General features: G+C 37.3%; 2 protein-coding genes across 2 annotated transcripts; both read left to right on the top strand.

Moving 5' to 3' along the window:
* Nucleotides 1-2,405: 2,405 nt before the first annotated feature.
* LOC127104542 (secreted RxLR effector protein 161-like) lies at nucleotides 2,406-2,927 on the top strand. The gene has a single exon (XM_051041728.1). The coding sequence runs from the start codon at nucleotides 2,406-2,408 to the stop codon at nucleotides 2,925-2,927; it is 522 nt and encodes a 173-aa protein (XP_050897685.1).
* Nucleotides 2,928-3,441: 514 nt separating this feature from the next.
* LOC127104541 (uncharacterized) lies at nucleotides 3,442-4,871 on the top strand. The gene is made up of 2 exons (XM_051041727.1): nucleotides 3,442-4,291; nucleotides 4,411-4,871. The coding sequence occupies exons 1-2, from the start codon at nucleotides 3,442-3,444 to the stop codon at nucleotides 4,869-4,871; spliced, it is 1,311 nt and encodes a 436-aa protein (XP_050897684.1).
* The last annotated feature ends 10,739 nt before the right edge of the window (nucleotides 4,872-15,610 follow it).

The following is a 15,610-nucleotide window of genomic DNA, read 5'->3' as shown; positions in this document are numbered from 1 at the left end:
TCACTGGAGATGTCATTACTGTGGAAAATATGGTCATATAAAGCCCTTCTGTTTCAAATTGTATGGCTATCTGAGGTATCCAACACAACCCAGAGCTAGTCAAAAGAAAGAGTGGATACCCAAGCCTGTCAACACCAGCCTTATAGCTCACACCTCTCTTAGAGCCTCAGCTCGAGAAGACTGGTATTTTGATAGTGGATGTTCCAGACACATGACAGGTGTCAAGAAGTTCCTTGAAAACATCAAGTCATACTCAACCGACTATGTCACGTTTGGAGATGGGGCTAAAGGTGAAATTAAAGTGGTTAGAAGACTAGCCTATACAGGACTCCCAAGTCTCGATAATGTCCTATTGGTAAAAGGTCTGACTACTAATTTGATTAGTATCAGTCAACTGTGTGATGAGGGTCTTAAAATTAACTTCACAAAATAAGAATGTCTAGTCACTAATGAGAAAAATGAAGTTCTAATGAGGGGAGTCAGATCTAAGGACAATTGTTACTTGTGGTCATCTAAATAAACAAACTACACTTCCACATGTGTGATATCCAAAGAAGATAAAGTTAACCCGTGTCACCACAAACTTGGACATCTACATTTGAAGGGCATGAAAAAGATTATGTCAAAAGAAGCCATAAGAGGTATTCCAAGACTCAAGATTGAAAAAGGTAAAATCTGTGGTGAGTGTCAAATTGGGAAGCAAACCAAGATGTCACATCCAAAGTTACAACATCAGACGACTACAAAAGTTTTGAAACTTCTTCATATGGACTTAATGGGGCCTATGCAGGTTGAGAGCCTTTGAGGGAAAACGTAAACCTATGTAGTTGTTGATGATTTTTCAAGATTCACATGGGTGAACTTCATTAAAGAAAAATCAAATGTCTTTGAGGTGTTCAAAGATCTATGTTAAAAGACTTAGAGAGAGAAGGAAATGGAATTATCTTGATTTTAAGTGACCATGGGAAGGAATTTGAAAATAGCAGATTTGCTGAATTTTGCTCCTCTGAAGGTATTGGTCATGAGTTCTTCTCTCCTATCACCCCTCAGTAAAACATCGTTGTTGAACGCGAGAACATAACTCTACAAGAGTCAGCTAGAGTCATGCTTCATGCCAAGTATCTACCCTACCATTTATAGGCTAATGCAATGAATACTGCTTGATATATTCATAATGAAGTCACTCTAAGAACCGATACCTCACCTACTCTTTATAAATTGTGGAAAGGAAAGAAGCCCACTATTAAATACTTTCATGTTTTTGGAAGAAAATGTTACATCCTAGCCGACCATGAACAAAGACGAAAGATGGATCCTAAGAGTGATGAAGGTATATTTCTGGGATACTCCACAAATAGCATGTCCTATAGAGTTTTTAATTTCATAACCAAAGTCATGATGGAATCCATCAATGTTGTAGTGGATGACAATATCTCAGAAAAAAAGGACTGATACTAAGGAAGATGTTGGGACATCATCTTAGCAGATTAACACACATGAAAATGAGGAAGTTATTGAGTCAGAAAGTGAATCAAGAGGCATTGAAATAGACAACCCCCTAATCAACAAAGGTCTCTCCATCAGAATTCAGAAAGATCATCCAACAGATCTCATTATTGGAAACCTTAATGAAGGGGTCACCACTAGATTTAGATATGTGATCTCAAATGCTTGCTTTCTTTCTAGGTTTGAACCAAAAAATGTGAAGTAAGCCTTGACTGATGAATTTTGGATCAATGTTATGCAAGAGAAATTAGGTCAGTTTATAAGAAATGAAGTACGGGACTTAGTTCCTAGGCCTAAAGGAATGAATGTTATTGGCACAAAGTGGATCTACAAGAACAAATCTGATTAAAAAAGGGATTGTAACTAGAAACAAGGCCATACTTGTTGCTAAAGGATACACTCAAATTGAAGGGATTGATTTTGATGAAACATTTTCCCATGTTGCTCGCCTTGAGTCAATAAGACTACTGTTAGGAGTGGCTTGTTTACTTAAATTTAAACTATTTCAAATGGATGTGAAAAATGCCTTCTTAAATGGGTACTTGAATGAAGAAGTCTATGTTGAACAACCCAAGGGGTTCGTAGATCCAAACTTTCCAGATCATGTCTACAAACTAAGGAAAACTCTTTATGGATTAAAGCAAACACCTAGGGCTTGGTATGAAAGGCTCACTGAGTACCTTGTTAACAATGGATACATGAAAGGAGGAACAGACAAGACACTATTTATTAAACAAGAGCATGGTAAACTCATGATAGCTCAAATATATGTTGATGACATTGTGTTTGGAGGGATGTCGAACCAGATGGTACAATATTTTGTTAGGTAGATGCAATCTGAGTTTCAAAGGAGTCTTATTGGTGAACTGACATACTTTCTTGGGTTCTAAGTCAAACAAATGGATGACACTATCTTCATTTCTCAAAGCAAATATGCAAAGAATATATTTAAGAAGTTTGGGATGGAAAATGCTAGTCATAAAAGTATACCTGCACCAACTCATTTGAAAGTGACTAAAGATGAAAAAGGTGTAAATATGGATCAAAGTCTATACAGGAGTATGATTGGTAGTTTGCTTTATCTTATAGATAGCAGACCTGACATTACATTTGCTGTCAGAGTTTGTGCTAGATATCAATCTGAACCCAAAATGAGTCATATTACTCAAGTAAAAAGGATTCTGAAGTCTATCAGTCGAACTAATGAATATGGAATGTTCTATTCTCACAATGCAAACTCCTTGCTTACAGGATACTATGATGCATATTGGGCAGGCAGTGTTAATGATAGAAAAAACACTTATGGAGGATGTTTCTTCTTGGGAAATAATCTTATATCTTGGTTTAGTAAGAAGCAAAATAATGTGTCCTTATCTACAACTGAGGCTGAATATATTGCAGCAGGAAGTAGTTGCTCTTAATTAATTTGGATGAAACAAATGCTAGAAGAATACAATGTCCAGCAAGATGTCATGACATTGTACTTTGACAACCTAAGTGCAATTAACATTTCCAAGACCCTATTTTGCACAACAGAACTAAGCATATTGATATTCGCCATCACTTCATTAAGGATCTGGTGGAAGACAAAATTGTTACTCTTGAGCATGTAACTATTGAGAAGCAACTGACATATATTTTTACTAAAGCTTTAGATGCAAATCAGTTTGAAAAATTAAGGGGCAAATTAGGCATTTGCATGCTTGAAGAATTATAGCAATTACTGAAGTGGAGATATGGAAATCAAATTTTCTCTTCCCTCCACTTAATTATGCACAAACCTCAAGGATTATCATTATAACTTTTCCTTATTTTTTCAACGCTGCACCCTACTCACTCTCATGTTACCTCCTGCATTCTTTCTCTCTCAACCTTTCTCTCAGACACTTTCATCCCTCCATCTTCTCTCTACAGTTCATACCTAAAACCTCCAAAATGTCTCAACCTTCTATATCCACTCTGAGAAAATACTTTAAAGAGCAAGCAAACCCTAAAAACATTGGTACTGAGATAGATCTCTCTGATGTTATTACTGATGTTGTTCCCCTCTCAATCATTTTTGTCCATGCAACTCCTATGAGAAAGGCTAGGACTTTTTCTTCAAGGAAAGGCAAGCCTTCTAAAGTAAGTACCTCTTCTACTTCCACCATGACTGCTATAAATATGAATGCTCATGAACCCCATACTGTAGTGAAGAAACCCCAGTCTATGACTAGTTTGTATCTCAATCCCATCAGCATTGAACCTAATGTTGACGTGTCTAAAGATTGTCCCGGTGTGACAAATGTTATAGAAGATGTTGAAACATATGGAACCAATAATAGACCAAGATCTGTAACTACCTTGAGTAAATCCAGCATGATCGTTGCTGACAGAGACGATATAGATAAGAACATTCGTGTTTTTATCTCTCAAGTGTTGGCTATTGACCCCAAGACTAATGTTGTGACGGATGTCTCCACATCCTTGGCCCAACCTGATAAAAATATTGAGAACCCCATGGATAAATCTGATGTGAATGTACCTACTTTGTCTCCTGAGAAATTGAAAGACAAAGAAAGGTTTGAAGAAATGATTGGTGATCTGAATGACAAAGACAAAATCCCTATTGAAAAAAATGATCAACCCACTAACATAGTAAATATTGTGGAACTAGACTCTGATGATGTTCCCATCGGTCGAAGACTGGCTCCTGGGATTTCTAAAAGGTTGAAGAACAAGAAAGGTCAAGTTATTGAATCCTCCAGCATACCCTCTAAATTTTCCAGGAAAGTAGCTAGTGTTGGTCCCACAAAAATATGGGGAAATATGGTTACTCCTATGTCTAAAAATAAATCCCTGAAAAGGAAGGAAGTTCCTCCTAAGTCTAGTGAATCTGACCATGATGTCTAACACAATGTTCAGGACCCATCTCTACTTCCAGAAAGCAGGCCCCTGGGAAGAAGATACCAACTAATATTCTTGAAGTTCCAATTGACAACATTTCATTTCACTCTGTGGAGAATGTTGAAAAATGGAAATTTGTTTATCAAAGAAGATTAGCACTGGAAATGGAATTGGGGAAAAATGATTTTGAATGTAAAGAGGTGATGAGTCTGATTCAAAAGGATGGATTAATGAAAACGGTAACAGGTTTTGGCAAGTGCTATGGTATGCATGTAATAGAATTTATTGTGAACTTCTCCAAGGAATGTGACAAGAGGAGCACGGAGTTTAGAAAAGTGTATGTCAAAGAAAGATGTGTGGATTTTTCTCCTGAAATAATCAACAGGTTCTTGGGCAGAAATGAAGAAGAACAAGCTGAAATTGAAGTCTCTAACAGTGTCATCTACAAAAAGATAACTGCTAAGCAAGTGAAGGAATGACCAAGGAAAGGGAAACTGTTTGCTAGTCCCTTGAGTGTCAAGTATGTTGTTCTCCACAAAATTGGAGTTGCTAATTAGGTTCCAACCAATCACACTTCTAATAATTCTACATGACTAGGTAAGTTTATCTATATTGTTGGGACCAAGTCAAATTTTGATTTTGGTTCTTATGTTTTTTATCAAACTATGAAGCAAGTTGCTTCTTATGCTGTGAAGATGCCAATAGCTTTTTCATCCTTGATATGTGGGGTTATCCTAAGTCAACACCCTAGTATCTTAATCAACTCTAACATAACATGCAAAAGGGACCTCCTCTCTCATTGCATTATAGGTTGTTCACTGGGAAACATGTCCCAGACATTGTCATGACATCTTGACAGACACCTTTCAGGCCTACTAACAGAACAGGCATCCTTGCTAAGCTAAAAGACACCTACAAGACCTTCGGTGAAACTATAAAAAGGTGTACTGAAAGGAAAAGCAAGATTAAAATGTTGATAAAGGCCCTGTCTGAAGAAGAAGGGGGTTTGAGAGGTGATGGAACAAATGAAGAAGAGGAAAATGAAGATGGGTATGATGCAAGTGATTATGAAGATGCTACCAGTAGTGATGAGGATTGAAGATCTCTAGTTCTTTTGTGTGCTGGTTATTATTCTGTATCTTTTATGGGTTGTGCCCTGAATATTTTTTGTGAACTTTAAAAGTGCTCTTGGTTATGTTTGGTTTGTAAACCCTCTTGATTGTGTGCTACTAACATTGTTGTTTTGGTAAGTGTGGTTTTTGTCAACTTTATGGCTAAAAATGGGGAGTAGGTATCGTGTGGTGATATTTTGTATGTGTGTTTTGCCTTTTTAGTAATTATCCCTCTTGCTCCTTGAGGGGGAGCATGTGCATGTATGTAGGGGGAGTAACCCTTGGGGTAACTCAACCCCTGGTTCTGATACTCAGGGGGCACATTTGTTTTGGTTGTGTTGATTACTAAGGGGTTACTAATGTTAATGATGTCAGGAATAATGTCATGACATCCTGTCTAAAAGGAAATTTATTTTTTCCTCTTAGGGCTTTCGTGTAAGACAATATGAGGCTTCACTACGCCTGCCTCTGGTGTTCATGTCAAAAAGGATTTCAAGTGTTTTCTTATTGATTTAAATCCATGTTTCTAACCCTCATACCTGTTGGTCTATGCAAAGATTGTTTTAGCCAAAATTTGCCAAAGGGGGAGATTGTTAGGTTTGATATATTATGATTGGTTGGATTTTGGAAAAACAAATGTTTTTGACAAATGTTAAACAAGATGTCCTGGCATGTTGTTTCAACATTGCAGCGTGACCTAGCTTAAGTATCGTGTGAGATTTAGTTTCTCTAATGTTTTATCTGAAGATTCTCTAAAGATTTAGTTCACATATTATGTTGAGCATTTTCCATAAAGCATAAGACTATTATGTCCTGACTTATTTACGAATTAACAATGTCAAGAAATTTTAGGAAACATTTGATTTAATTGAGATCATATATTCAGAAGATTGTCCAGAGATCTTGGATCTGCTGTAAATCAAGACTGAAGCCCATGCCTTTCCACTGCTATTTATAGAGAGGTTTTTAACCTAAGAATATATCGAAGCAGTGCAATATATTATTCAATTTAGGGTTTCGTGTGTGTGCTTTATGTGAGCCATTTGAGTATCTCATCGATATTTGAATTGGACCTGGTGTATTGAGTTGTAACAGACAATCCCTTAGAAGCTTTTAAGAAAGAGTGGATTGTGTTTCTTAGTTGTTAATTGGTGTAAGGTTGAAGGGAAGTGAGAGGGGTCTCATATCTAGGAGTGTCCTAGATCGAAACTTCCACGGGTAGAGATTAGGTGAGAAGTCTGTAAAACCTGAGGTTGCTCAGGACTTCAAACTAATTCTATGATAGTGGATTTCTTTCCTAGCTTAGTAGCCCTCAGATGTAGGTGACGTTGCATCAAACTGGGTTAAAAACTGATTGTGTTATTTCCTGTCATACTGTTATTTAAATCATGTTATTGTTTGTGGTGTGATAATTTGCTGACCCTGAGGTTGTGACATCGTGTACGACATCTGGGATTTGCTTACCAGAATTTCAAATATGTGAAAAAGAAAGAAAAAGAAACTTTTGCCATTTATTTTTTATTAAAAAAGTAAAATAATAGAAAGGGATCATGATTTTGAATGTAAAAATTGTCTTTCATTGATTGAATAATGTTTTTTAAAACAAAGGAGGTCCTTACAAGCTATCCACATGCCTCGGGAGAGGGAAAGGGACAAGAAAAACAGAATGCATTGCATTTTTCCGAGAAAACCACAGGGATTACAATAGAGGTCTAGTTGTCGAGCTTGAATCCCAAAGGACACTTGCGGACGAAATCGGAGACTACATGTTGGCTGGAGCTTGCATCATCTACTACTGCTACAGAAGGATCAAATTGGTAGCATGCAATACTAAGCATGATTGGGTTAAACCTCTCCCCTCCCCTCACAGATGGATGACAGGAAGTAGGACGATAACTGAGACCAAAATGGTCATGCTTCTCAAATACCTTCATAATCTAGCCCCAACCCGAGAGAGGGCCATTCTCAAGATTCTTTTTGCACTCTTAGTTGATGATAGCACCATGGCTATTGATTGGCTCTGATTGACAGAGGCGAAGCTGATTTCTTCAAAATCCAAACCTTAGAAAGGAATTTCAGCTATCCTCTCCTCAATTTCAATGTATCAGAAGGAAGACAACTCACTGATTATAAAATACTATTCACCACAAACAATGACAAGCTTGTCTTCAAACATGAACTTTAAATTTTGATGCAGAGTAGAAGTTACAACGTCGGCTGCAAGAATCCATGGCCTCCCTAATAGGAAGCTATAGGCAGGATGGATATCCATGACTTGGAAAGTTATGATAAACTGGTGGGGACCCACACAAATTGGCAAATCTACTTCCCCAATGACCTCCCTTCGAGATCCATCAAAGGCTCAGACAATCAAAGCACTGGCCCTTATCTCCAGTCCCTAAAACTGTAATTGACTCAATGTGATTTTTGGAAACACATTGAGCGAAGAGCTCATATCAACTAGGACCCTAGAGACTAAAGTGTCTGCATCAGTTACATAAATATGCAACGATTTATTATGATTATGCCTTTCAGCTGTTAACTTTGCTTCTTTGAAACCCAAGTACCTGCTTGCTGTGATATTGGCCACCGCATCATCAAACTAATCTACCGTGATATCTTGCATCATATGGGCCGTGTTGAGAACTTTCAAAAGAGCCTTTCGGTGAGCTTCTGAACTGAACAATAATGAGAAGATTGAAATGTTTGATGGAGTTTGATCCAGCTGGTCAACAATCTTGAAATCACTTCTTTTGATCAGCTTCAAGAATTCCTGCCCTTCTTCTGCAGTAATGATCTTTTCAGCCTTCTCTTTCTAATTAATCATTTCCTTCGCTCTAGGAGTTATTACTTATGCTGAATTACTAGAAGTACCTTTTGAAATAGGTGCCTCAACTGGAGTAATGGGAACAAAAACAGATGCCCCTGCCTGAGGAGGAGGAGGAGTAGGAACTGTTACCAGTGTTGGAATAACCTTGGAAGTATATTTCAGTGCAAACACATGACCACTTCGGGTCATCCTCCCTGGGTCTGATATATTGACGATCTCGGCATTAGAGAACTGAATTTCTTCACCACCAACTGAAATAGTTGCATTGTACTTCCAAGGCACAACCTTAGAATTCTGATATGGAAAAGGTGAAGGAACATGAAAGACAATAGGTTGTAATTTCTTTATCAGAGCTTATATTTGTTTCTTGCAATAAACAATCTCAATTGTCTCGATAACGGAAACTCCCCCTAAGGTTTTATCGCCTTGCTAGAGCACATGCGTGTGCAACATTTCGGGAGCACCAAAGGCATATGTCACATAATCGTGACGCTTTTGTAGCAACTCAAGAGTTTTTTTTATTAGATTGTATCCTTCATTTTTCATATTTGTGTTATGTTATTTGGCATAAGTTGTAACAATTATGTTCTATTGTTGCATTGTTGTCTTTTATTTATGTTTTAGGCATTCTTTTTCGATATGAAAATCATTCTATGTGAATGTTATCATATTGATGCTCTTATCTTTGCAAAATGCCTCCATGTGTTATATTGGTTTATGCATGATTTAAGATACTTCTTATGAATTGGTTCGTTTCTTTTTGATGTTGTCGAAGGGGGAAAAGCAAGATGAAGTTGGAATGTATATATTCAGGGGGAGATTTTCTTCATTGCAAACGCATTATCTCAAGTTTTTCCATCATAAAAAAAAGGGGAGTATGTGAGTGCAACTTCTATTAGATGTGTTTTGTATGATGTCAAAACTAGGATACTTTAGCGTTAATGTATATTTGACGATATCCTCTTATTCTCTATATGCATCTTAGCATTAGGAAGAATAAAAGCATTTGGAAACAACTTGGAAAAAAGGTCAAATGCATCAACCATGCATGGAAAATAATTGCTTGTGAAAAATAGGTATTATAGGTCGACACATGCAATTAAAGGTCGACCTATGGAAAAAATTTATTGGCTATAGGTCGACATGTAGTCTATAGGTTGACATGTATGCTACAGTGTTAAAGTATGTAACTTCTGTCTCATGTTCTGACTCTTCAGGTCGACACATAGGAAGCGTATAATAGTTATAGGTCGACACATGACTTTAGATAGGTCGACCTATGCATCGAACAGGTCGACACATGAATCGTATATGTAGACCTATGTGATGTATTTTTTTTAAAAAATTCATATTTTTCTCAAGTCCTTTGCATTTATTTTTTCCCTAGATCACCCATACATATAAACACTTCATACATTCATCATTCTTTAGTAAGGTTTCTAGAGTGAGTAAAACCTACATGAATCTAGAATTTCAAAGCATTCTCATCATCTTCAACTCCATATATGCATAAACACAATCAAACTACACATAATCATTTTTTGATTGGGTGTCGTCTAGATTAGGGTTGATTACATCCAATTAGGTTTGTTATACCAAGAATATTGGGTTGAGAACTTTGAGGGATCAAATCAGAAAACCAAGTTGGTGTTTTCCTTTCAAGATCTTTTAGAGTTTGAAGGTTTAGGACAAGATTGTGCAATTCAGATCTGATCGAGTGAAAGTCTTGGGACAAGGGGTGCCTTGCAAGGGAGTAGCGTGAGACAGTGGACCGTGTTGGCAAATCTTGGGTTTCAACAAGTGTGCGCTTGAGATTAATTTAACTAGGTGAAATCCTTGGGACAAGGAATGCATTGTAAGGAAGTAGCAAGAACAAGTGAATTGAAGTGACATTGTTGGTTACTTGATCAATCTTTGATCAAGGGTTTTGGACGTGGTAGACTCAACATCAAACTTAGGGTTTGTAGAGTTTGATTTCTTCATCTCTTGTATACACACATTTTGCAAAGTAATATATAATATAATATGTTAATTTGAATTTGAATTGAGGACAGGCATACTCATAGTAAGGTCGATTTGGGAACTGCCTAAACAAATCCTTGTGTAATTCTCTCTCTCTCTCTCTCTCTCTCTCTCTCTCTCTCTCTTTTTTTTTTTTATTTTGTGGTTTACAAATTATGGATTACATTGATCCTTTGATCAACATTGTTTGGATCATAATTTTGAATGCGTTTTGAAATTTGTGTTATTATGTAGATCATAAACCATTTAGTTGTGATTGTATTTCTAAGAACAACAAACACTACATAAAGCTCCAAATATAGTTGATTGCACATTAAGTGTTCAACAAATTGCTTGACTTAATTTTTTGTGTATTTTGTTCAGTGGAGATAAACTTTTCCTATTTTATTGTATTCAACTAGTTGTGATTAGTTGTTGTTGATTTTCTCGTGGATTATTACCATTGCATTGACACCTCTACGCATCTCCGAGATTTTTGATAGTAAGTTCGGTTAGACGATTTTTGATCTGGGATATTTTTGAAACTTGATTTCGCGCTATAAACTTTTTCAAAACCAATTTGGGTTCAAGTTTTTAACTTGTGATTTATTCACCCCCCCCCCCTCTAGATCTTGGCCTATCGTCTAACAGTTTGGAGGCCCATAAAATGTGAAAGAAGTGAAGTTACAAACTCATAAAAGAACGTATGAATTGCTTCAGATGGAAGACAATGAAAGTATAACTGATTTTTTCATTAGGGTTACGAAACTGGTGAATCAAATCGAGGTATATGGAGAAGTGTTGACATCAAGATAAGTTGTTTCAAAGATCTTGAGGTAATTGGCTCTAAAGCTCGACCACGTGGTAGTATCCATAGAAGAGTCGAAAGATTTATCAACATTGACAAAGGAAGAACTTCAAGGGACGCTTGAATCTCATGAACAAAGAATGGCTAAAAGAGATGCATGCAAGTCGAAAAGTGATATGACTTTGCATACACAATCAGCAAGAGAAAAGAAAGGCAAAAGGAAGTGGTTATACAACAAAGGTAGAGGAGGCTACAACAATTTGACTGGTCGAAATCAGCAAGAACGAGGCTGGTCAAATCAAAGAAAGCCATCATACCAAAGCAACCAAAGAGGTGATGTTACAGGTAGAGGAAGAGGTAGTTGTAGAAAACATGACAAAAGTCACATTCAATGTTTTAATTGTCAGAAGTATGGTCACTATTCTAGTGATTATCCTAAAAAACAAAAGAATCAACATAATGATTCAAAGTTTGCAATGCATGAAGAAGAAGAGATATTGTTGATGGTCACAACAAGAGATGAATAAATATTCCATGACCAATGGTACTTAGACTCAGGATGCTCATCACACATGATTGGTAGGAAAGGTTGGTTTGTCAACATGAAACCCTCAATGAAGAACATAGTAAAATTTGCAAATAATAATACTCTAGCAGCTGGAGGAATTGGTGATGTTCTGATTATGAGGAAAGATGGCAAAAGGTCAATAATTTCCAATGTACTGTACATACCAGACATGAAAAGAAATTTGCTCAACATAGGGTAGTTGGTCAAAAAGAACTACAAAGTGTCGATCAAAGACAAGATGATGATAGTTCTCAACTCAGGTGGAAGGTTAGTCTTAAAGGTACGTATGTATTAGAATAGAAGCTTTAATATTGAACTTAATGTGATGGAGCATAAGTGCCTTGCAACTGTAGCTAGAAGGGATGAATGGATATGGCACTATAAACTTGGACATCTCAACTTCAAAGACATCAGAGATCTGAAGAGAAGAAATATAGTTTCAGGGTTACCAGAAATTGACATTCCAAATGAAGTATATGAGGAATATGTGCATCTAAAGCAACAGAAGAACAACTTCAGCAAGGACGGAGGAAGCAAGTTGAAGGTAATCCTTGAAGTCATATACTCTAATGTGTGTGGTTCTAACCAGGTGAATTCAATTGGAGGTAACATATACTTTGTCACATTCATAGATAAATTTAGTCGAAAGCTATGGACTTACCTGATCAAGAAGAAATATGAAGTGATCGAGGTATTTACCAAGTTTAAATCGATGGTTGAAAGACAAAGTGGTCGAAAGCTCAAGATTCTGAGGACTGATGATGGTGAAGAATATGTGTCGAAATATTTCGACATGTTATGTGAGAAATGTAAGACCCCAATTTTGACCCTAAGATCCCTCATGCTATCTCATCATATGCATTGGATTTGGGATCACACCTTGGCATCCTCCTTACCCCTCATTCATTGGGTTTGCATTGGGAGAGATCACCAAGAATACTTTTGATTGTATCATACTTTTTTTTCATTATTTACTAACCAAAATACCAAAAATATGTCAATGTATAGTTTGTTGCTTTTGTAGTTAGTGTGTATGCTCACCTATGCTCCATCAGGCTCATATCTAGGGTTTGAGACCCACAATGCAAGGAGTTCAATCAAGAATTGGTTCACATTGACTCTAGATGTAACACCCCAATTAAAATAAGTTAATTATTTAATTTAAATTAATATTTTATTTATTGATTTAATTGAATAATTGGAAGTTTGGATTAATATTATTATTTGTGGAATAATAATTATTGGGATTATTATTATGGGATTATTATTTTATAATTGGAATAAAAGTGGAAATCAGTAAAAAGGTCCCATTTGGTAAAAAGGTTTATTGTTTTCACGTGAAAAAGGAAAAAGAGGCAGAACGTGGAAAAGGGCAAAAAGCCAGAGAACGAAGGTTGAAGGAAGGAGAAGCTTGGAGCTCGGAAGCCGCCGGATTAACTCAGGTAAGGGGGGTTTATCGTTGATTAACGGGTATTATATGATAATATGTCATGGGTAGTGATAGACCTTTAATTTACCTTTGAATTGGATGAGTATGGTGAATTTGTGAAAATGATTGATGAATGGAATTGGATGATAAATCGAAGCAAACCCGTAGAAATTAGAGGGAATAGTGTTGGGATTTTGTGAGATTGAACAGGATATGAAGTGTATAAGACGATAGGAGTGATTTTGTGTAAGAATTGAATCGTGGAAGGTTAGATCGAATAGAACTCGTAGCAGAAAAGCCATTGCAGATCTGAGAATGCTGGTTTCTGGTCATACGCGTATGGCACTAGGCAATACGCGTATGAGATGGCTGGTACGCGTATGGCGCTAGGCAATACGCGTATGGATGAGGAAGATGATGTTTTTAACGTAAAATGGTCTCTGTTGGTACGCGTATGAGAAGTTGGTACGCGTAGCATACGCGTATGGAAGTGGGCAATACGCGTATGGCTTGGTCAGGATTTGGGCAATACGCGTATGGGCATAGGCAATACGCGTATGGGCAGGATTGTGATTTCCTGTGCTGCTGTTGTGCAGTTTTTGACTGTTTAGGCTGAGTAGTGAGACTTAGCTGAGGTATGATGTTGTAGGGATCATTTCCCGTTGTTTTGAGTGGTATAGGTATTAGTAGAACGGGCTAATACTGTGGTTGATTTTGTGGCATGATATGATATGCTTTTGTGATTAATTATGTTGATAATGTGTGATGGTACACATGATGATGTAAATGTATACCTGTGTGAATAGACTGTATTATGGCTTAGAGTGTGAGCATGTGTCTATTCTTGATTGTTGTTGATGTTGCATTGCTAGATGATTAGCATGCATATTGTGGCCTTCGGGTGGTAGCTAATTCCCATGGTGAGGAATTAGTGAGTAGATCATTTTGATTATGGTTGTTGATGTTTGCATGCTAGGTGAGTAGCGTGCATTTCATGGCCCATTTGGGGTGGTAGCTAATTCCCATGGTGAGGAATTAGTGAGTGAGTCACTATGTCTCAAATGAGTGGGACTAGTGAGCTTGGTAGCCGTGCCTGGATTTGGACGGTGAGGTTGAACTATATGTTCACAAATAGTCGGTACCGCATGCATAGAGTCTCATTGCATAATAAATGTATGGCATATAATATGAATGGATGTATTCCAGTATTATATGTGTATTGTGTGTTATATTGTTGATGTTGAATATGGTTGAGAATCTACTGTCGAGTATGATGTTGGAACGAATATTGCTGTTGCTGAATGCGTAGTCTGATTAGGGTGAATTAATGTGTTAATTACTTGGCATTATATATTGTCCTATAATGCTCATTATATTGATTGAGATACTCACCCTTACACCTATTTTTCAGGTAACGAGAAATGAGTTGAGTAGAAGCAATTGATTGGAGTCTAGAGTAGTTCTTATGGGTCATGCTCTGATAGATGTAACATCGGGAGGGGATGTTTTAATTTATTTGATTTCTGTTGTTGAATGATTGACATGTATTGTGTTACATGTTTTACATTGATGTTGAATTATTCCGCTGCGATTTATGCAAAGAATCTTATTTGATTAAAGAAATGAGCATGACAGGAGATTTTAATGATTTTTGTGAAATGATGGTGTGACACCCTTCGGGGCATAATTACTCTGATGAACATATTGTTATTTTAATTATAATCATTTGGGGTATTTAGAAGGGTGTTACATTAGTGGTATCAGAGCATAGTCGGTCGTGTTGAGTCGTAGTTATTCTGTTCCTCTGTACGGGATAGGTGTTGTGTAACCCTATCAGTACTTATTTGTTTAGCTTGTTTGGGTTTTCAGAATAGAGATGGCTGGAAGAGGTAGAGATGATGCTGCGATTGTTGAGGCTCTGGGTATGCTAGCTGGAGTACTTGGAGGAAATCCGAATGTTGTGGGAATGGGAGCTGCTCGTCAACTGAGTGAGTTCCAGAAGAACAATCCTCCAATGTTTAAGGGAGCATACGATCCAGATGGTGCTCAGAAGTGGTTGAAGGAGATCGAGAGAATCTTCAGAGTAACTGAGTGTGCTGATAACCAGAAGGTCAGGTTCGGTACTCATATGCTATCAGAAGAAGCTGATGATTGGTGGGTTGCTACCCGCACTGAGTTGGAAGCTGCTGGAGATGCTGAGATCACTTGGGCTGTGTTCAGAGAGAGATTTCTGAGGAAGTACTTTCCAGAGGATGTCAGAGGAAAGAAAGAAATAGAATTCCTGGAATTGAAGCAGGGTAACCGGTCTGTTACTGAGTATGCTGCTAAGTTCACAGAGCTGTCGAAGTATTATACTCCCTATGCTGAGGCTGCTGGGGAATTCTCCAAATGTGTGAAATTTGAGAACGGATTGCGTCCCGAGATCAAGCAGGCGATTGGATATCAGAGGATCAGGGTGTTTTCTGATTTG

The sequence above is a fragment of the Lathyrus oleraceus genome, chromosome 7 (genome assembly GCF_024323335.1).
Source record: "Lathyrus oleraceus cultivar Zhongwan6 chromosome 7, CAAS_Psat_ZW6_1.0, whole genome shotgun sequence".
In the NCBI taxonomy this organism is placed as follows: Eukaryota; Viridiplantae; Streptophyta; class Magnoliopsida; order Fabales; family Fabaceae; genus Lathyrus; species Lathyrus oleraceus.
This window is presented reverse-complemented; position numbering and strand designations above follow the sequence as displayed.